This window comes from Salvelinus sp. IW2-2015, linkage group LG10 (assembly GCF_002910315.2).
Source record: "Salvelinus sp. IW2-2015 linkage group LG10, ASM291031v2, whole genome shotgun sequence".
Lineage (NCBI taxonomy): Eukaryota > Metazoa > Chordata > Actinopteri > Salmoniformes > Salmonidae > Salvelinus > Salvelinus sp. IW2-2015.
Genome location: NC_036850.1, coordinates 1,479,198 through 1,501,629, shown reverse-complemented (window position 1 = coordinate 1,501,629; position 22,432 = coordinate 1,479,198). Strand labels below are relative to the sequence as shown.

At 42.8% G+C, this 22,432-nt stretch overlaps 1 protein-coding gene across 1 annotated transcript in view; it reads right to left on the bottom strand.

Moving 5' to 3' along the window:
* The window catches only part of kif6 (kinesin family member 6), a 177,414-nt gene extending 157,499 nt beyond the window's left edge, over window positions 1-19,915 (bottom strand). Inside the window, exons 1-3 of the mRNA XM_023995100.2 lie at window positions 19,680-19,915; window positions 12,168-12,277; window positions 7,408-7,482 (exon numbers count right to left, since the gene is read on the bottom strand). Coding sequence (XP_023850868.1) covers window positions 7,408-7,482; window positions 12,168-12,277; window positions 19,680-19,778 — 284 coding nt within the window. The 5' untranslated portion in view covers window positions 19,779-19,915. The remainder of the gene's footprint in view (window positions 1-7,407; window positions 7,483-12,167; window positions 12,278-19,679) is intronic.
* Between the last annotated feature and the right edge of the window lie 2,517 nt (window positions 19,916-22,432).

The following is a 22,432-nucleotide window of genomic DNA, read 5'->3' as shown; positions in this document are numbered from 1 at the left end:
GGTGTTTTGCGGGTACTATTTAATAAAGCTGCCAGTTGAGGACTTGTGAGGCGTCTGTTTCTCAAACTAGACACTCGTTGTGCACCGGGGCCTCCCACTCCTCTTTCTATTCTGGTTAGAGCCAGTTTGCGCTTTTTGTGAAGGGAGTAATAAACAGCGTTGTACGAGATCTTCAGTTTCTTGGCAATTTCTCGCATGGAATAGCCTTAATTTCTCAGAGCAAGAATAGACTGACGAGTTTCAGAAGAAAGTTCTTTGTTTCTGACCATTTTGAGCCTGTAATCGAACCCCAAATGCTGATACTCCAGATACTAGTCCAGATACTGACTAGTCTAAAGAAGGACAGTTTTATTGCTTCTTTAATCAGAACAACAGTTTTCAGCTGTGCTACTATAATTGCAAAAGGCTTTTCTAATGATCAATTAGCCTTTTAAAATGATAAACTTGGATTAGCTAACACAACGTGCCATTGGAACACAGGAGTGACGGTTGCTGATAATGGGCCTCTGTACGCCTATGTAGATATTCCATTAAAAATCAGCCGTTTCCAACTACAATAGTCATTTACAGCATTAACCTGTCTAGCCCCGGGGTTCCGCTAGCGGAACTCCTCCCACATTCCACTGAAAAGGCAGAGCGCGAAATTCAAAAAATATTTTTTAGAAATATTTAACTTTCACACATAACAAGTCCAATACAGCAAATGAAAGATAAACATCTTGTGAATCCAGTCAACATGTCCGATTTTTAAAATGTTTTACAGCGAAAACACCACGTATATTTATGTTAGCTCACCACCAAATACAAAAAAGCACAGACATTTCTTTCACAGCACAGGTAGCATGCACAAAACCAACCTAACTAACCAAGAACCAACCAAACTAACCAAGAAACAACTTCATCAGATGACAGTCTTATAACATGTTARACAATAAATCTATGTTTTGTTCAAAAAATGTGCATATTTGAGCTATAAATCAGTTTTACATTGCAGCTACCATCACAGCTACCGTCACAAATAGCACCGAAGCAGCCAGAGTAATTATAGAGACCAACGTGGAATACCTAAATACTCATCATAAAACATTTCTGAAAATTCATGATGTACAGCAAATGAAATACAAGCATCTTGTGAATCCAGCCAATATTTCAGATTTTTTAAGTGTTTTACAGCGAAAACACAATATAGCATTATATTAGCTTACCACAATAGCCAGAAACACAAGCCATTTACCAGCAGCAAAAGTTAGCGATCGTAACAAACCAGCATAATATATATAATTTTTGACTAACCTTGATAAGCTTCATCAGATGACAGTCCTATAACATCAGGTTATACATACACTTATGTTTTGTTCGAAAATGTGCATATTTAGAGCTGAAATCAGTGGTTATACATTGTGCTAACGTAGCATCTTTTTCCCAGAATGTGCGGATATTTTTCTAAAACTCACCTATTCTGACCAAATAACTATTCATAAACATGACNAAAAATAACTTCATTACGACATCCAGCTTACGTTATAGCGAGAGCGTGCCCAAAATCTGGGCGCTACCTAATAGTACACATGTTCGACAGATATATGAAATAGCATCATAAAATGGGTCCTACTTTTGATGATCTTCCATCAGAATGTTGTACAAGGGGTCCTTTGTCSYGAACAATCGTTGTTTGGTTTTAGAATGGCCTTTTTCCCTCACGAATTAGCAAGCAAAACTAGCCAAGTGGCGCTAAGCTGTCCATCTTCACCAAACGCAAAGAARGCAACACGTCTAAKSTCCCGAAAAAATTTCAATAATCTAATAAAACTATATTGAAAAAACATACTTTACGATGATATCTTCACATTTATCAAATAAAATCAAAGCCGGAGATATAAGACGTCTATAACGATTGCTTTTCAGAAGCCAATACTGGTGACCTTTATGCGCTTCCTGAACAAACGAATTCTGGGGTCATGTCATTCCAAGCTGTCTCTTTTGACCATAGAAAGAGATTGAGACCCCATTTCACCTCTCACAGCCTATTGACATCTAGTGGAAGGCGTATGAAGTGGATGTATAGTCACAAAGCTCAAGCAAAATGATAGGGAGGCCCTGGAACAGAGCCTAAATTTGAGATTTTTCACTTTCTGACAGGAAGTTTGCTGCAAAATGAGTTCTGTTTTACTCACAGATATAATTCAAACGGTTTTAGAAACTTGAGAGTGTTTTCTATCCAATAGTAATAATAATATGCATATTGTACGAGCAAGAATAGAGTACGAGGCCGTTTAAATTGGGCACGATTGTCCCCCAAAGTGTAAATAGCGCCCTCTATCCTCAACAGGTTTAACAATGTCTACACTGTATTTCTGATCAATTTGATGTTATTTTAATGGACAAAAAATGTGCTTTTCTTTCAAAAACAAGGACATTTCTAAGTGACCCCAATCTTTTGAACGGTAGTGTAAAACTTGTAGTATATTTGAGGTTTAAAAAGGCTTCTGAAGTTTGTAATTTCCGCTTGGATGTGTCAACCCCTACAAAAATGTCCATTAATTACAATCCACATAATAATTCACTGTTGCTGCAGGATTATTTTCCTGCTGTAGCAAATTGGCTCCAATTAAGATCGTAAATCTGTATGTGCTGCAGGCGGTGGCGTTACCTGCTAGACCAGCCTCAGGCACTCAAGACACGTTGGTTTAAGTGGCGGACAGGGAAGCACCACCCCTGTCAAGCCAACGTTATCCCACCGTTAAGAGGAAACCAACCTAAAACTCCCCGACACTTGATTGAATTGAAGCTGACACTATAAATCTACAGGAAAAGATTGTAGCGAAAGACACACAGCGATGGCCACAGACAGACTGATCTGCCGGTGAGCAGGAATGTCTTGGTTGAGTGAAGGAGGGCCCAAACCCAGTCAGCAGGGTTTTGTGTCTGGTTGGTGTCTTGGTGAGAATATATTTTGGTTTGGCATTCAACAAGACACCACACGTGTGGTGAAGAGCGACATGGAATGGAAACCATTTTGAAGGGACCTGAACCTGTAATTGAATGAAATGTACATCCAAATGGATTGCTAATGAAGGTCCGTGGGAAGGAAAGACAGGTCTGGGGTAGGTTGGCAGAAAACCGGCTCTTCATTGCGAAATTACAAATTACTGCAAAGGCATACATTCTGTCCTCTCCATGATGTCAAATTTAAGGAACCAGATATCAGTTAATACACTTTATAGGCCTATAGCAACAGTATTACACTGTGAATCATTGAATTGAAATCTTTCCAAAGATTTCAGCCTCAAGCCAGTTTTGTTTGGGACATTCAAACCCTTATTTTAGTGCGGTGAGCATTAGCTGTTCCACTCCTGTACGCCTTCTACGAAAACCTGCTGTACCATCTACAAAAAAGGAAAAAAATGGTCTCATTCATCAGTCTATCCAAAAACTACATCCATTCATTAGAAGGGTGGGTTGCTCTGGCTGGGATGAACGTTGTTGGGCAGACACTATGGTCTGCGTTGCAAGTGTCCCCCTATTCCCTATAAAGTGCACTACATTTGAAGAGAACCCTATGGGCCCTGGTCAAAAGTAGTGCACTAAATAGGAAATAGAGGCCCTGTTGGAAACAGCTTATCCCTAACAAGAGTGGCTCATGCCTGCAATGGGGAAAAGAGGAAAGACGGACACTGGTTCTGTGTCATAACGACCGCCCTAATGATGTGGCCTGGGCTCAACCACTTAAGCCTGGGTGTTTCCAAACACTTCTTCCTGTTTACACGCCAGTCTTCCTGGAGACGGACAAAGCCCTTCTTAGGGCACTTGACCATCCCTTAGACCTGCTCCTCTCTACTCTCTCTATTTTCCTCCACACCTCTTTATTTATACTGTATTTTAACTCCTTCTCACTTCATTACTGTCCTACCGAACTGTGAACAATGTTACTTGTAGCCCATGGGGAGATAGTAAATTGGATTTGTGTTACGGCAATAATAAAAAGGGGCATATAAGTTACTGAAGCCCCCAGTGAGGACATCGGACCAATATGCAATTCAATTACTGCCAACATTCAAAGAAAGTGAAACAGGAAAAGATTAAGGAAAGGGCAGTCAAGATATGGTAAGAGAAGGCTATAGAAAGCCTGCAAAGCTGTTTGTCCTGTACAAACTGGGACAGTTTTATAATGGATTATACCCTTGAGTTCGTATGAGTAGTGACTGTCTATATCCATTTCTCTGAGGGCATGTTAGCCCCTACAAAGATGGTGAAATGCGATCCAAATAACAAGCCATTTCTGCAGATCTTAAACACACATCTTTTTCTGCTGGAAACAAACAGGATGTGAAAACCTTGTAGAGGACAGTAAAACAACAAATAGCCCAGGCTAAGGGCAACTACAAAAAGAAAGTGGAAAACATATTCCACGCGGGGAATCTCAGGCAGGCCTAGCAAAGTCTGGCAACCCTCACCGAGCAAGCCAAAAAGAAAACCAAAGGGAAAAACATGAAGGAAGAGGAACAGTTTGTCAATGAACTCATTACTTTTAACTGTTTTGATAATCACGACTTCTCCACTGTAACAGAAAGCCTGACAGGAAAAATTGGCGCTCCAGTCCCTGGATGGAGTGGAGGTGCCAACCATTGAGAAGGAGGAGGTGAGACAGGTCTTCAAGAGAACCAAATCGAACAAAGTCTACTGAAGGAATGCTCAGATGTGCTGGCAGACATCTTTTGTACTCTCTTAAACAACTCCCTATCAGAACAATGGTTCCCTCACTCTTGAAGACATCTGAGATCCGACCAGTTCTAAAAAAGAACAATCCAGCGGAGCTGAATGACTATCGTCACGTTAACGTCAGTCGTTGTGGAGTGACGAAATACCCTTGCGGTCTCTGCCTGGCTGACTATGTCCACTGGGATTCTCTGCCTCTGACCCCATTACGGTGGCTGACTCACTGGCTTGCTCTTACATCCTTCCTGTCCTCGGGCTCGTGCCGCGGGGAGATCTTCGTGGGCTATACTCAGCCTTGTCTCAGGGTAGTAAGTTAGTGGCCTATTGATATCTCTTTAGTGGTGTGGGGGGCTGTGCTTTGTGGTTGAGGTTTCCTGCCTGGTTGTCCCTGTCCGGGGCTAACTGTGGATGTAACCTAGCCCCCCTATCTCAGTCTCCTGTATATACGCTGCAATAGTCTATTTGCAGAGCTATTTGGACTGCCTGGTCCAAACTTCCATTTAAGAATAATGGAGGCCACTGTGTTCTTGGAGACCTTCAATGCTGCAGACATTTGTTGGTAGCCTTCCCCAGATCTGTGCCTCGAAACAATCCTGTCTCGGAGCTCTATGGATAATTTATTCGACCTCATGGCTTGGTTTATGCTCTGACATGCACTGTCAAATGTGGGAGCTTATATATGTTGCCTGTAATCCATGGCTTCTGGTTGGGGTATGTGCGGTCACTGTGGGGACGACGTCATCAATGTACTTATTGATGAAGCCAGTGACTGATGTGGTGTAGTCTTCAATGCCATCGGAAGTGTCCCGGAACATATTCCAGTCTGTGTTAGCAAAACAGTCCTGTAACTTAGCATCTGCATCCTCTGACCACTTCCTTATTGAGCGAGTCAATGGTACTTCCTGCTTTAGTTTTTGCTTGTAAGCAGAAAGCAGGAGGATAGAGTTACGGTCAGATTTGCCAAATGGAAGGCGGGCTTTGTACGAGTCTCTGTGGGTGGATTTAAGGTGGTCTAGAGTTCTTTTCCCTCTGGTTGCACATTTAACATGCTGGTAGAAATGAGTTAAAAAGTTTCCATGCATTAACGTCCCCGGCCACTAGAAGCACCGCCTCTGGATGAGTATTTCTTGTTTGCATATGGCCCTATACAGCTTGTTGAGTGTCGTCTTAGTGCCAGCATCGGATTGTTGTGGTAAACAGACAGCTACAAAAAATATAGATGAAAAGTCTTGGTAAATAGTGTGGTCTACAGCTATCAGGAGATACTCTACCTCAGGCGAGCAAAACCTTAATATTAGATGTTGTGCCCCAGCTATTATTAACAAATAGACAGACTGCCACCCCTTGTCTTAACGGACGCAGCTGTTCCATCTTGCAGAAGGAACGAAAACCCCGCCAACTGTATATTATCCATGTAGTCATTCAGCCACAACTCTGTGAAACATAATATATTACAGTTTTTAATGTCCCGTTGGTAAGATATCCTTGATCAGAGCTCATCCATTTTGTTATCCAATGATTGCACGTTGGCTAATAGGACTGATGGTAGAGGGGGTTTACGCACTCGCCTACAAATTCTCAGAAGGCAGCCCGACCTCCGACCCCTTTTCTCCGTATTTTCTTCACGCAAATGGTGGAGAAAACAGTATATCCTTCGCGTCGGACTCGTTAAAGAAAAAATCTTCGTCCAGTTCGAGGTGAGTAATCACGAAAGTTATTTTCGGTCATAAGTGATGGAAGCAGCATCATTATGTACAAAATAAGTTAAAAAATAAGTTACAAACAACGCGAAAAAATGAACAAATAGCACAGTAATGGTAGTTTACTGGTAAACTTAGAACATTTCCAGTAATATACCCTCCCTTTGCAACCCTAGTCACAACTACTACTGAAGAGCACTAGAAATTAGGGAGGGGTAGCCCAAAAACTGGGAAATCTACATATAGTAGAGCAATAAATATGATGAGCTTCGGCGAAGGATACCCGCTGCATTGCGGTGAGAGGCTTATCGCATGCACAGGATAGCAGCGTGTGCGACCCCATCTGCTAGCTCACCACTTTGTGGTTTGGACCAAAAACCACAGCCTCCCTTCATTTCCATCTTCGCACTAGCTCAGCTTACTGTCAGAGCAACGTGCTACCCGTCAACATGCCTGGCGAAGTCTGTGTGGTCCGGGCCTTGCTGCAACATTGAACAGAGGCCCTAGGGGTGAACGAATGGTGTGTAGGTGAACATTGTTCCTGAGCACTGTCTCAAGATCAGTTTTCCTTTCATTTTTTTAGGGTTTGAGGTAAAGGAAGCTGATCCTAGATCTGTCATTAGTGGCTATCGGTTTTCAACCTCTTTTTGGTGGAGAAGTTAGGCCCACCTTAAACATGTCACCTGTATCTATAAGTCTAAGTAGTAATCTTGACTGGGCAGCACAGTTTAGAATAGAATGGACCACAGACAATGGAGAAAGCAACTGTTCTTGTGTTGAAAAACCCCAATAGGGATTCACACTGCCAAAACAGTGCCTGACTACAATTGTTGGTAGTTTTCTTTTGGTCGTCCAGTTATTAGGTCTACCTTCGAGAATGTCAGATATCCAACACAGTAGCTTGTTAAAATGGTTAGCATGAAATTAGAACAAAACATTTCAAAGATTCACTCTAACCTTGAAGTTTAAAACAAGTTAAAGGGTGTCTCACCTGTCTGCCACTGGCTTGGCGATGGCTTCAAATATGTCCTCTTGCTTGACTGTTTGATCAAACACCTCTTGGAACCTGAAGGGAAGTGGGAAAATAAAGGACTTTCCACACACTGCACTTTAAATAGAGGAGAAATCATTACTTCTATGCACAGCAGTAAATTAACACTTTGGACCGGGTTACAGCCTGGACTGAAAATAATGCTCGGTAGAGATTCTCCTCTAAGCATGCTTTTTAGTCCAAATGTAGGCTTAATCGGAGTCCAGGAAAACAGCCCATGATCTCCAGTAGGCCAATACAAAGGACAATCAAAAAAAGGATTTTGAGACAAATATTTGAGACGAATATCTTATTAAAGAAACCCAAAACATGGACTGAAGAGCGTACTCCTTAAAGGGGCAATCGGTCACCCGCCACTGATTTGGTAAACAGCTGAGGGATGGGGATAGAGAAATGTAACCACTCTAAAATTCATAGACAGAGCTATGAATGCAAGAACTGACAATCCATGAGATCAAAATTCTAGATGTAATCATGATTTGAGGTCATACAGATGAACTAAGCTTAAGGGACACGACATTACTTAAAGTATGTGGACACATGCTCATAGAACATCTCATTCCAAAATCATGGGCATTAATATGGAGTTGGTGCCCCTGTTGCTGCTATAACAGCCTCTACTCGTCTGGGAAGGCTTTCCATGAGATGTTGGAACATTTCTGTTAGGACTTGCTTCCATTCAGCCACAAGAGCATTAGTGAGGTCAGGCACTGATGTTAGGCCTGGCTCGCAGTCGGCGTTCCAATTCATCTCAAAGGTGTTTGATGGGGTTGAGGTCAGGGCTCTGTGCAGACCAGTCAAGTTCTTCCACACCGATCTCGACAAACAATTTCTGTATGGACCTCGCTTTGTGCATGGGGGCAATGTCATGCTGATACAGGAAAGGGCCTTCCCCAAACTGTTGCCACAAAGTTGGAAGCACAGAATATGCTGTAGCAATAAGATTTCCCTTCACTGGACCTAAGGAGCCCAAACCATGAAAAACAGCCCCAGACCATTGTTCCTCCTCCACCAAACTTTACAGTTGGCACTATGCAATCGGGCAGGTAGCGTTTTCATACCCAGATTCCTCCGTCAGACTGTCAGACGGTGAGGCGTGATTCATCACTCCAGAGAACGCGTTTCCACTGCTCCAGAGTCAAATGGCGGCAAGCTTTACACCACTCCAGCCGACGCTTGGCATTGAGCATGGTGATCTTAGGCTTGTGTGGGTCTCCTCGGACTTGGAAACCCATTTCATGAAGCTCCCGACGAACAGTTATTGTGCTCATGTTGCTTCCAGAGGCAGTTTGGAACTCGGTAGTGAGTGTTACAACCGAGGAGAACAATTTTTACACACTACGCGTTTCAACACTCGATGGTCCTATTTTATTTTTATTTTATTTCACCTTTATTTAACCAGGTAGGCTAGTTGAGAACAAGCTCTCATTTACAACTGCGACCTGGTCAAGATAAAGCAAAGCAGTACGACACATACAACAACACAGAGTTACACATGGAATAAACAAACATACAGTCAATAAATACAATAGAGAAAGTCTATATACAGTGTGTGCAAATGAGGTAGGATAAGGGGGGTGAGGCAATGCATAGGCCATAGTGGCGACATTTTTACAGTATGGCAAATTAAACACTGGGGTGATAGATGTGCAGAAGATGAGTGTGCAAGTAGCGTTCTGTGACCTTGTGTGGGGCTACCGCTTCACAACTGAGCTGTTGTTGGTCCTAGATGTTTCCACTTCACAAAAACAGCACTTACAGTTTACCAGGGCAGCTCTAGTTTGACCAACTGACTTGTTGGAAAGGTGGCATCCTATGACTGTGCCACATTGAAAGTCACTGTAAGGCCATTCTACTGCCAATGTTTGTCTATGGAGATTGCATGGCTGTGCGCAAAATTGTATACACCTGTCAGCAACAGGTCTGGCTGAAATAGCCGAATCCACTAATTTGAAGGGGTGTCTACAAACTTTTCTTTATACAGTGTATTTCTAAGTTATATTATTCAAGAATAAACATATTAGGTATATAAAAGTCCCAAAATCATTGTAGCAATCTCATTTACCCCTTTAAATTATTTTCCAAACTGTGGGCATAGTTAGGCTAAGTCATCTTCAAAGCCTGCCACACCCCAAATAATGTTCCTGTGAAGACGGGAAAGATCCATCGGGAGCAGTCCGCCCCTAATGCTCTTCCATGTGGGATTTCATTCCAACAGGCGCAAGGGAACTTCCGCAATCTATTAAAAGGCTGTTGTGGTTAAGAGGCCTCTCAATAGCCACGGCTGACTACAAAACTGTGAATTGAGGGCTTGGAAGCGTGGCATGAAGGGCTCTGCCCTGTATTATAAGGACAGCGGCCTTCACCGCCACAGTGAATCAGACATCGTATCTTTGCCATTACGTAAGCCTATGTGAAAAGAGAAGTATGTCTACGCTTTTGTTGCCTGTTACACACACTAAATGATTCCGCTGCTCTGTCGTTCACTACACACTTTAGTCTGTGACTGTCATCATTGAAGTTGTTTGTGGTAACGAGGGGCGCTTTACAAAACAAAGTCATTTGCAATTGGTTAGAGACGACCCAATCAGAGTATCAAAGCCAATGATCAAAGCCAAATCATTGTTTTCTGGACCAATCTGGACCAATCTGACGGACTATATATACACTGCTCAAAAAAATAAAGGGAACACTAAAATAACACATCCTAGATCTGCTGAATGAATGAAATATTAATATTAAATACTTTTTTCTTTACATAGTTGAATGTGCTGACAACAAAATCACACAAAAATTATCAATGGAAATCAAATTTATCAACCCATGGAGGTCTGGATTTGGAGTCAAAATTAAAGTGGAAAACCACACTACAGGCTGATCCAACTTTGATGTAATGTCCTTAAAACAAGTCAAAATGAGGCTCAGTAGTGTGTGTGGCCTCCACGTGCCTGTATGACCTCCCTACAACGCCTGGGCATACTCCTGATGAGGTGGCGGATGGTCTCCTGAGGGATCTCCTCCCAGACCTGGACTAAAGCATCCGCCAACTCCTGGACAGTCTGTGGTGCAACATGGCGTTGGTGGATGGAGCGAGACGTGATGTCCCAGATGTCCTCAATTGGATTCAGGTCTGGGGAACGGGCGGGCCAGTCCATAGCATCAATACCTTCCTCTTGCAGGAACTGCTGACACACTCCAGCCACATGAGGTCTAGAATTGTCTTGCATTAGGAGGAACCCAGGGCCAACCGCACCAGCATATGGTCTCACAAGGGGTCTGAGGATCTCATCTCGGTACCTAATGGCAGTCAGGCTACCTCTGGCGAGCACATGGAGGGCTGTGTGGCCCCACAAAGAAATGCCACCCCACACCATGACTGACCCACCGCCAAACCGGTCATGCTGGAGGATGTTGCAGGCAGCAGAACGTTCTCCACGGCGTCTCCAGACTCTGTCACGTCTGTCACATATGCTCAGTGTGAACCTGCTTTCATCTGTGAAGAGCACAGGGCGCCAGTGGCGAATTTGCCAATCTTGGTGTTCTCTGGCAAATGCCAAACGTCCTGCACGGTGTTGGGCTGTAAGCACAACCCCCACCTGTGGACGTCAGGCCCTCATACCACCATCGTCTATTTCTGACCGTTTGAGCAGACACATGCACATTTGTGGCCTGCTGGAGGTCATTTTGCAGGGCTCTGGCAGTGCTCCTCCTTGCACAAAGGCGGAGGTAGCGGTCCTGCTGCTGGGTTGTTGCCCTCCTACGGCCTCCTCCACATCTCCTGATGTACTGGCCTGTCTCCTGGTAGCGCCTCCATGCTCTGGACACTACGCTGACAGACACAGCAAACCTTCTTGCCACAGCCATCCTGTGCCATCCTGGATGAGCTGCACTACCTGAGCCACTWGTGTGGGTTGTAGACTCCGTCTCATGCTACCACTAGATTGAAAGCACCGCCAGCATTCAAAAGTGACCAAAACATCAGCCAGGAAGCATAGGAACTGAGAAGTGGTCTGTGGTCACCACCTGCAGAACCACTCCTTTATTGGGGGTGTCTTGCTAATTGCCTATAATTTCCACCTGTTGTCTATTCCATTTGCACAACAGCATGTGAAATGTATTGTCAATCAGTGTTGCTTCCTAAGTGGACAGTTTGATTTCACAGAAGTGTGATTGACTTGGAGTTACATTGTGTTGTTTAAGTGTTCCCTTTATTTTTTTGAGGAGTGTATATATTTTTTTGCATTCGGTGAAGGGTCGTGGGAGGTACTCAGATCCAGACTCATTGCGAAGAAGAAAGTAACATCCGTGTTCGTGGCGTAGCGTTAGGCCAGACCAAGGAGTCTTGGTAGCCGGGCAAATGCTTTTGCACAGACACTCTGCCCTTATGTAGTTCTGTGGATATCCCGCTAAACAACCAGAAGGAATTGATGAGCAACTGCTATTTAGAGATAGGCTTAAACGCAGGGGTAGGGTTAGAGCTAGTGGTTAAATCCTTCCCAGCATGACCATACAGTGACAACCATATACCAGTGTCGACTAAAGTGCATTTTCATTCAACTTAAGAGCATGTCGCTGTGGTAGAAAACATGTTTAAAGTCATAACCTAAGCCCCTACACCTGAGCCTTTAGGTTCTAAGCCTAATGACAACAGAAATACCATGATCCGTGATGCATGTGATGTGTGTTCGCCCGGTGCTCACCTGAACTTGTAGGTCTCCTTCTTGTTGTTTATGAAGCCGTCAGCCAGGTCCTTGGGTACCAGGAACTCCAGTATGGAACCCGTCGGCTCCTCATTGTCCACACAGTATACCTGAAAGAAGAACAGTGTTAGCTTGTTATTCTTGCGTTGCCAGACATCATTACGTATTGTAGCTAGTGTAGCTAGCCTAAACAGTTGTTTGCAAGGCTAGCTTGTTAACAATAGACATAGGGCTATTTCAGAGAATATAAATGCATTGTGGTCACACAGTGCTTGGCCCCACATGCAGTGTTGACTCAAATGATGACAAAAACAAACAATGGAAAAGTTTAGGTTAAGGCGGTTGTACTAAACTCATGAGGCATTTATAAATTACGGGGGGGTTGATTCAATGTACAATTGTGAGTCAATTGTGAGTTTGCTCAATATTTTATATAGCTGAACCAACAAAGGCCTCATTCTTAAGCTAAGTTAAATTATATGTTCACTCAACTTTGAATTTTAGGTTGAGTGAACATACAATTCAACTTGAGAACTTATTGGATCTTGTTTGCATATTTCCCAGTGTGCCTTGCCTTTCGAGTGAATTATTACCATCCATAACTGTATTGTTAGCAACAGAGACATGGTTGTTGTATTCAATGGCATTTCAGTCCTGTAGCCTTCGCCAAGTGAGTCTGGTTAGGCAATTATTTTAAGGCCTAGTTACACATGCAGTGGTCTGAAACTCTTGGTTTACAGGCCACATCAAGACTGCATGCAACGTAATGTGTAATTCCTATTGGAATCTAGCCAGAGTGAGGATATCCAACAATTGGAAATATAATCACATTTATTGAGACTGCTGGGTCAGACTGCTGGGTCAATGTTTTTTTTCATTGGCCTACACATAATACCCCATAATGTCGAAGTGGAACTATGTTTTTCAAAATGTTTACAAATTAATAAAAAATGAAAAGATGAAATGTCTTCAGTCAATAATTATTCAACCCCCGTATGGCAAAACGAAATAAGTACTGGAGTAAAAAAGTGCTTAGAAATTCACATAAGTTGCATTGACTCACTTTCTGTACAATAATAGTGTATATTTTTTTAATGACTACCTCATCTTTGTTGTAGTTACTCCACAACACTAACCTAATTGACAGAGTGAAAATAAGAAAGTGCGTATAGAATGAAAATATTCCAAAGCATGCATTCTGTTTGCAACAAGGCACTAAAGTAATACTGTAAAAAAAGTAATTAACTTTTTGTTCTGAATACAAAATGTTATGTTTGGGGCAAATCCAATACATTACTGAGAACTACTCTGGATATTTTCAAGAGTAGTGGTGGCTGCATCATCACCAGAGATGTTCGATCGGGTTTAAGTCCGGGCTCTCACTGGGCCACTCAAGGACACTCACTCCTGCGTTGTCTTGGCTGCGTGCTTCGGGTTATTGTCCTGTTGGAAGGTGAACCTTCGCCCCAGTCTGAGGTCTTGAGCAGGTTTTCATCAAGGATCTCTCTGTACTTTGCTCCGTTCATCTTTCCCTCGAGCTTGACTATTCTCCCAGTTCTTGCCGCTGAAAAACATCCCGGCCGCATTATTCTGCCACCACCACGCTTCACCGTAGGGATGGTGCCAGGTGTCCTCCAGATGTGACTCTTGGCATTCAGGCCAAAGAGTTCAATCTTGGTTTCATCAGACCAGAGAATCTTGTTTCTCATGGTCTGAGAGTCTTCAGGTAACTTTTGGCAAACTCCAAGCCGGCTGTCATGTGCCTTTTACTGAGGAGTGGCTTACATCTGGCCAATCTACCATAAAGGCCTGATTGGTGGAGTGCCGCAGAGATGGTTGTCCTTCTGGAAAGTTCTCCCATCTCCACAGGGGAATTCTGGAGCTCCGTCAGAGTGACCATTGGGTTCTTGGTCACCTCCCTGACCAAGGCCCTTCTCCCTCGATTGTTCAGTTTGGCTGGGCGGCCAGCTCTAGGAAGTTTTGGTGGTTCCAAACTTCTTCCATTTAAGAATGATGGAGGGCACTGTGTTCTTGGGGACCTTCAATTCTGCAAAATGTTTTGGTATCCCTCCCCAGATCTGTGCCTTGACATAATCCTGTCTCTGAGCTCTACAGACAATTCCTTCGACCTCATGGTATGGTTTTTGCTATGACATGCACTGTCAACTGTGGGACCTTTTACAGACAGTTGTGTGCCTTTCTAAATCATGTCCAATCAAATTAATTTACCACAGGTAGAAACATCTCAAGGATGATCAATGGAAACAGTATGCACCTGAGCTCAATTTCGAGTCTCATAGCAATGGTCTGAATACTTATGTAAATAAGGTATATCGGTCTTCTATTTTTTTATACATTTGGTAACATTTCTAAAAAACTGTTTTTGATTTGGGGTATTGTGTGTAGATTGTTTTATTTAATCCATTTTAGAATAAGGCTGTAACGTAACAAATATGGAAAAAGTCAAGGGGTCTGAATACTTTCCGAAGGCACTGTATGTCACCTTCTGTCATAAACATGTTTTCCCATCTCAAGAGGTTAAAAGGGGACAAAAAGTGAAAGAGTTGACACCTTATTCTTAAAATCAGCCATAACTCCTTGTGACAGGGCGAATGGAAGCTTGTTTTGTCGAACATGGAAAGGTAATTGAATGCAAGCTTAACAAAATACCAAAATTTAACTTGTTATCCATTTCTAGCCTATCTAGGCCTATGTTATGCTTGACGCGCTCAGTTTTCCACCACAGAAACACCAGAAAATAGCCAGAGTAGAACCAGCTCACCTGCCTTTACGATTTGACTACAGATGTTCAATGTTTCTTTTGAAAATAATTGTATAGATTTACCAAATTAAAACCAGATGTCAGTTCTCATTACAGGCTTGCCCTTTTTACCTGAGGAACAAATGTAAATGAATCACTAATCAACAAAATAGGCCTAGCTAACTAGTCCATTACAATGATGGTGAAGATGTAGGGTTAAGTGGGTTAAAATCTCCCTAGAATTTGGACACAAACATGGGACATGCCAGAATTGGAATGTAAAGAGAAAACAAATAGGCCTAGCTAACTTATTGGAATGAAAACACACTTCTATTCTAAGTATTTTATCAAAATATACACACACACAATGTCTAAAGGACATAAAAGGCACTCTCGTGATTAGGGGAGAACACTGATGGGGAAGACCATTGAATACTCAAATCCAGGGCAAGGTTTGTTGTGTGGTTGTGGTTTGATGGCCTACTCAATGCGCAGCGCACAATACCGTGGGTGGTTGCAATAATAGGCTAAATGGTACTAGCTTCAGGCCTAGGTCTACAGTCTCTAGACTTTTCGAGAGATTAGCCTAACCCTGAGCTGAACGCCTACCTTTTAGGCTACACCCATACCGTACTATACTATAGAACAGGACAGTGTGGTCACAGCTAAAAAGGGGGCAGAATTGTTGTATGAGACAAGGGCTGCATTCCAAACACTTAACAGACACACCCTCTCCCCTCAAACTAAGTGGACACTTCTGATGACCTATCATGACAGACATCTAATGAGTTTACACTCGCAGGGCAAAGGCCGAGGGAGGAAGGAAGGAATTCATTTTAAATGGGCCACCCTTGCCCGGAAATTCGTCACTCGTTCGTGACAATAGTATTTTCAGCCACCGGTAGCTTGTGGGTGCTTTATATGCACTACAGTCAATTATGATTGCATGTCTACTTATATTAACTATATCATTATTAATAGACGCCTACTGTATGATAGCTAGCAAATTAATTGCCCAACTAACATTCGCCTGCCAAGCTACTTCTGAAGAAGGAAAATGTTTTATTTCTACAATTTCCAAAAGCTAGCGAAACAAAAACGTCATTACTTTTACGAGACGTGTTTGTGCATTAGTAGCACAATTTCGAACTTATTTACATTTGTTTTTACTGACACTTGTATGTTGACTCCATATTGACGTTTTAAGTTTTGCCGGACTTTACTTAGCGGATGTACAATCATCGTGAATTGAATTATGGGGCGTTTCAGGCCCCGAAGTGAACATAACTGTACACTGGCAAACTCCATTTAAAAAATGAGGGCTAAGGAGCTTACGTTGCTTGGCTAATCTTTTGAACCAACGAAAAATATGGCTGGGGAGATTCCCCCGGGCCCAAGGCGAGGGTAAGTGGACGAGGGTGCGTCTTTTATGAGTTTGAAAGGCAGCCAAGGAATCATCATGAAATAAGGCCAGGAGGGTTGGACATTAAATAATAATGGGAGAAATGTAGCTATAAAGTTGTCAACACTTGTCAATCACAAATGATTGAGGTAGCCATGTGGCTAGGCCTACTACTATCGAGCTCTAGGGTTGCGGTCCAAACACTTAACAGACACACCCTATTAGTGATGGGTCATTCGCGAACGAGTCGGCTCTAAGAACCGGCTCTTGTAGGTGAACGTTGGGAGCCGGCTCGCATATCAGAAGAGCTGAATCTATTTATTAAAAAATTAAGATATCAAATCATTTAAATGAATAAAATGAAATAATTCAAAGAACAGAAAAATAAATAAAATAATATAGGCCTAAATGCTCAAGCGCACACACATTCGTTCTGACTGTCTGCTCAGACTAACAGCCTCTCCTGTTGTTCCTGTCAATCAGACACGATGTGTCAACCAATGAACCAAAGATGCGTGAGGGATTGCCAAGCCAACTCACTCACAGTCACACACTTAGCAGCCGAGGAGAGAGAGGAAGGACAGCTGTGAAAACAACAGCTGGAAAATGAGTCGGAAGCATAGTAGCATTTGGATGCATTTTAATAAAATCTCATATAAAGCTGGTTCTACGCACAACCTACACCGGCATATGCGAACTGTGCACACAACTGTGAAGTTAGCTGTAGCGGAGCTTCGAGAAACTAGCGGCCTGCTAGTGATAGTGGTGGAGCCAGCACTTCCACACGTGGAGATGTAGGCCTACTTGACTGAGTGGATACGGCGTGACCCACAGCAACGCAGTCTTCTATGGACCAGTTTATGCCAAAGCCCATGTCTGTAGTAAAACAAGGACATGTCTTCTGCACTGCTTTGAGTTCCGCGACAGACACACCTCATAGAACTTGGCAGAGGAACTGTTGAGAGTGGCCAGGGAATGGCAAGTAGGTTGAAAAGTGGTCTGTTGTGTTAGCAACAATGCAGCGAACATAACCAAAGCCATGAAAATGTTCAAATGGACCCATCATCCATGTCTTTCCCACACAATCAACCTGATTGTAAGAGATGCTCTGAAGGGGATGAAGCCCACTGTGGACAAAGTGAAAGCAGCTGTGGAATACTTCCACAGGTGCACAGTAGGTGCTGAAAAACTAAAAAGTCTACACAACGCCAGATGGGGATGCCTGAGCTGAGGCCTAAACAAGACTGCACTACAAGGTGGAATTCAACATTTTATATGTTGAAGCGGTTTCTTGAGTCAAAGGATGCCATCATCTCTACCCTGGCCATTGTCAATGCACCTGTTGATGCTCTGACCCAAGAGGAATGGGAGGTGGTGGAAGAGGTGTGCAGAGTCCTGGAACCCTTTGAGCAGGTCACTGTGGAGATCAGTGGAGAGTAGTAAGCAGTTATTACTACATCATTATTTAATCCAGTAGTATATATGTATATGAGCAGTAGATGAGAATGTAGTATCAGTAGACAAAACATGAACCTGAACTAATAAAATACTGTTCTCTCTTTTCAGCTATGTGACAGCCTCAAAAATGATACCACTGTGTAAGGGTCTGCAGCGAATCACAGCCAGCCACCAGAGAGAAGCAGATGTAACCACAGGACATGTGACAGAGTTGATGGACACCCTATGTTCATCAATGGACAGAAAGTTCCACAGAATGGAATATAATCACATGCTATCAGAAACCGCTGCACTTGACCACAGGTTTAAGAAGTTAGCCTTCAGTGATGCCAGAGCGATTGATGAGGCTCTTCAAAGAATAACCTCAGCAGCAGGGAGGGACAGCCCCAGCAGTCAGCTGGCTCAGGCACRAGGGCAACAGGAAGAAGAGGGATCAGATGGAGCAGAAGCACCAGCAGTAGTGCCACAAACGTCTACTGTTTGGATGCTGTTTGACGAGAGAGCAACTTGGGATGCAACACGAAGGAATCCCTCAGCAGATGCCATAATGGAGGTCTGATCCTATTTGGAGGATCCCCTCCTCCAAAGATCTGTAGATCCTCTGAGCTGGTGGAAGAACAAGGCCTTACTAAAGTCATGAAAGGAAGACTGCATAGTGGCCACATCCGTTACCTCTGAGAGGGTCTTCTCGAAAACAGGACAAAAAATTACTGAGAGAAGAAACTGCATCAGCCCCTCGAAAGTGAGGCAGCTTGTATTTCTGAATGCAAATCTCTCATAAAAGCTAAATATGGACAGCATTGCTGTGTGCTGCTGGTTATAACATGGCAATAAAGAAGAGAGAAAAGAGGGGCCAGTTTAATGTTTTAAGTGGGATGCTGCAGTTTTGCACATTGTTATTTATTTTTCTTTGATATGGTGCAATACTCTATTATGCTGTTCAGATTGTAATCACTTTGAATGGTTGGATTTATATGCATTTTGTTTATATACATTAAAAAGTTATACTTTAAATGCAAATGTTTAATAACATTATTTTTCAAAACAAACCAATGCATTTTTAAATACATTGTGGTGAAGGTAGAGTATGATTTCATTTAATATTTTAATTAGAATTGTTTTAACGCCAATCATAGTCAAACTATCGCAAACTGTTTGACTTGAAAAAATACAAAACCTATTTTTTTAAAGAGCATTTGGGAGCCAAAAGAGCCGGCTCTTTTTGGTGAGCTGAGTTGAACGAGCCGGCTCACTGAAAAGAGCCGGAATGCCCATCACTACACCCTATCCCCTCAGCCCTCAAATTAAGTGGACACTTCTGATGACGTTTCATGATGTCTGGCGAGTATACACACTTCTGTTGCCACATGTACTTCCTGTATTGATTTGTTGTTAATATAAAAAATGAAAGAAAAACACTTGCAGGGCGATGGGGAAGGAATGATTTTTAAATGGACCACCCTTGGCAGGAAATTCGTCACTTGTTCATCCCGCGATGATTGTGTTTTCAGTCACCGGTAGCTTGTGATTTCTTTATGTGCGCTACAGTCAATTATGAGTGCATGTCTACTTATATTAAATATATAATTATTAATATTCGCCTACTGTACGATAGCTAGCAAATTAAGTAGCTAACTAACGTTAGCCTGCCTTTATTCATGTTAGTCGAAGTTGAGCAGAAACAGGCAATTCTGACTGGTAACCTGTTTGCTAGCTAAGTACGTTAGCTGGCTTGGCTAATTAACCATGTGGATACCGCAGAGGGATAAAGCAAGCTGACCTATGCATAGTCAATTACTGTTAAACTGAACTCCACGATGTAACGCGTTACTTCACAAATTAGCCTATGCTGTGACCCAAATTAACCTTGCACAAAATAAGATGCACTTACCGAGGTCGTTTTCTTTGTGGGTTTTACGCGGGCAAAGATCTGGATGCACTGTTTTACCATTTTCTCTTCAACTGGGATCTGGGAATCATATGTTTTCATGCAAACGCATTCACATTTGGATAACGTCTGGGTAAACAAACTTTTATGATGACTGCTCCACTCTAGTCAAGCCTTTTGGATTTGTTGTAGCAGTTGTTGCCAGGTGAGGAGTCACGTGATGTTGAGGGGCAATACACAGGGAATGTGATTGGTCATCTGTATCTTCTTCAATGGGGTTTAACGGCGGATGGTATCCAATGTTAATGGTGCATTACCGCCTCCAGCTGGACGGGGTATTAAATGTGAAAATAAAAACAATTTCTGTATTGGGGGAAAACGACATCCCACATCTTCAATACAGTCCATTCCAAAATAGAGCCCTACACAGGCTCAGGCTCCTGTGATGGCAGACCACTGAAATCACGAAGACGCCAAAAATGTACAGCTGCGTTCACAATAATTACAATTGTCTTATACTTCTCCGCTTGTACTGTACAGTTTATGACCATTGCAATAAATAATACAAAGTCCACCTTTTTAACATGTAGCATTTCACTATCCCTCGGTTGACGAGAAACCTTCACTGGTCGTGGTGGATCTCGTTCCTTCCAATCTTCTCACACCTCCAGATAGGAGACATGCTGGACACCCCACCCCTTGCCACCTCTGTCTCTTTCACCCTAACATGGCACTCCAGGAATTCAGGCACATGTTCACCTCCACAGTTGCAGCATTTCACTTAATCTGCCATAAGATACTCTTCCCTTCTGCACACACTTGACACATGACCAAATATTTTACATTTATGACACTGAAGGGGCTTGTGCACAAAAGCTCTTACAAGGTATCTCATCAATCCTAACTTTATAATAATTTAAAGAGAATACAACAGCAAAACAGCAGGTGGTATGCAAATATAGGTATATTAGTTGTTTTAACAAATATACCGGCTAAAAATTGTTGTTATGGGGTTGTTCGAAACATTCCCCAGGGTTTCTATACTCAATTAATCTTCAGTGCATTATAAATGTGGCATTATGTTATCCCACCCCTCTGTTACCTCATCATCACCCAACTCCCAGGGCTATGCTTTGGTTATTGTGAATGGAACTGGGTCAGAGAGGGTCAGAGAGCTGGTTTTCCTTCATTTCATGTGATTGTGAGGTGCCTGCACATACACCAGATAAGTGGAGTGAAATGTGTTGTTTTACAGGGTCAGCCATAGTAGTAGGGAGCAAATTAGGGTGCCTTGTTCAAAGATGTATCAACAGATTTTTCACCTTGTTGGCTCAGGTACTTGAACCAGCAACCTTATGATTACTGGCCCAATACTCTAACCGCTAGGCTACTTACCACCTTTGTGTCTAGAAATAGACCTAAAAGGAGCACTGAACAAATATATACTCTGTTGAATGCAAAGAGAGCCCATGAGGTCGCAGCCTTGTACCCAAACCATTAAGTCCTTCTTACTCAGTCATAGACCAGAACCGTGACCAGCCATTCTGTTTGTGCCTGATTTGCTTCTGTACGTTTTTGGGAGAGTGCAAAGTTGAGAATATAGTTTTAGAATCAGGGGAAGTCTGACTGTTTTGACTTCATACAGTATATTGTTTAAAGTATGACATTTGAGGGGAATGACTATTGGTGTGTGTGTTTGTGTATATCTGTGTAGATGTGTAGTTACTACAGTATGTCTGGTTGTAGCCTTGACACATTTCCATCTCCGGTTTCAGTGTTTGAATTGATGATTTTGGTATTTCACCTGAACCCTGGATGCCTCTCAAATACAGTATATCCTGCCAGGAAGCTAGCTACCACTCAAGCTACATCACAACTGGCACCTCATTACCTATATAGCGCACTACTTTTCACCAGCGCCCGTAGGGCTCGTAGGAAATAGGGTGTCATTTGGCACGTAGCACCAGAGGTACCACCAATGATACCATCGTTACTGTCACTGTGTGTGTGTGTGTGTGAGAGAGATCCTATGTATTCTAATTCCTAATTATATGGGTGTATCTGAGGGGATTTGTTTTTCTGGGCCAGGTTACCCCGGTGAGAGGAGTTTGAAGGGGTGGAAAGCGATTGCCTTAAATTTGGAACAGAGCTGCCTCCTGGGCCTGAGCCAGGAGCCCCACTCTGACCGACGGTGAAGTCGGCTCAAAACAGAAGTGACGTAATTAAAACATTTACTATTTTCACATGTACAGTACCAGTCAAAAGTTTGGACACACCTACTCATTCAAGGGTTTTTCTTTATTTTGACTATTTTCTACATTGTAGAATAACAGTGAAGACGTCAAAACTATGAAATAACACATATGGAATCATGTAGTAACCACAAAGTGTTAAACAAATCAACATATATTTGAGATTCTTTGCCTTGATGACAGCTTTGCACACGCTTGGAATTCTCTCAACCAACTTCACCTGGAATTTTTTTCCAACAGTCTTGAAGGAGTTCCTACGTATGCTGAGCACTTGTTGGCTGTTTTTCCTTCACTCTGCGGTCCTCCCAAACCATCTCAATTAGGTTGAGGTCGGGTGACTGTGGAGGCCAGGTCATCTGATGCAGCACTCCATCACTCTCCTTCTTGGTCAAATAGCCCTTGCATAGCCTGGAGGTGTGTTGGGTCATTATCCTGTTGAAAAACAAATGATAGTCCCAATAAGAGCAACCAGATGGGGTGGTGTATCACTGCAGAACGCTGTGG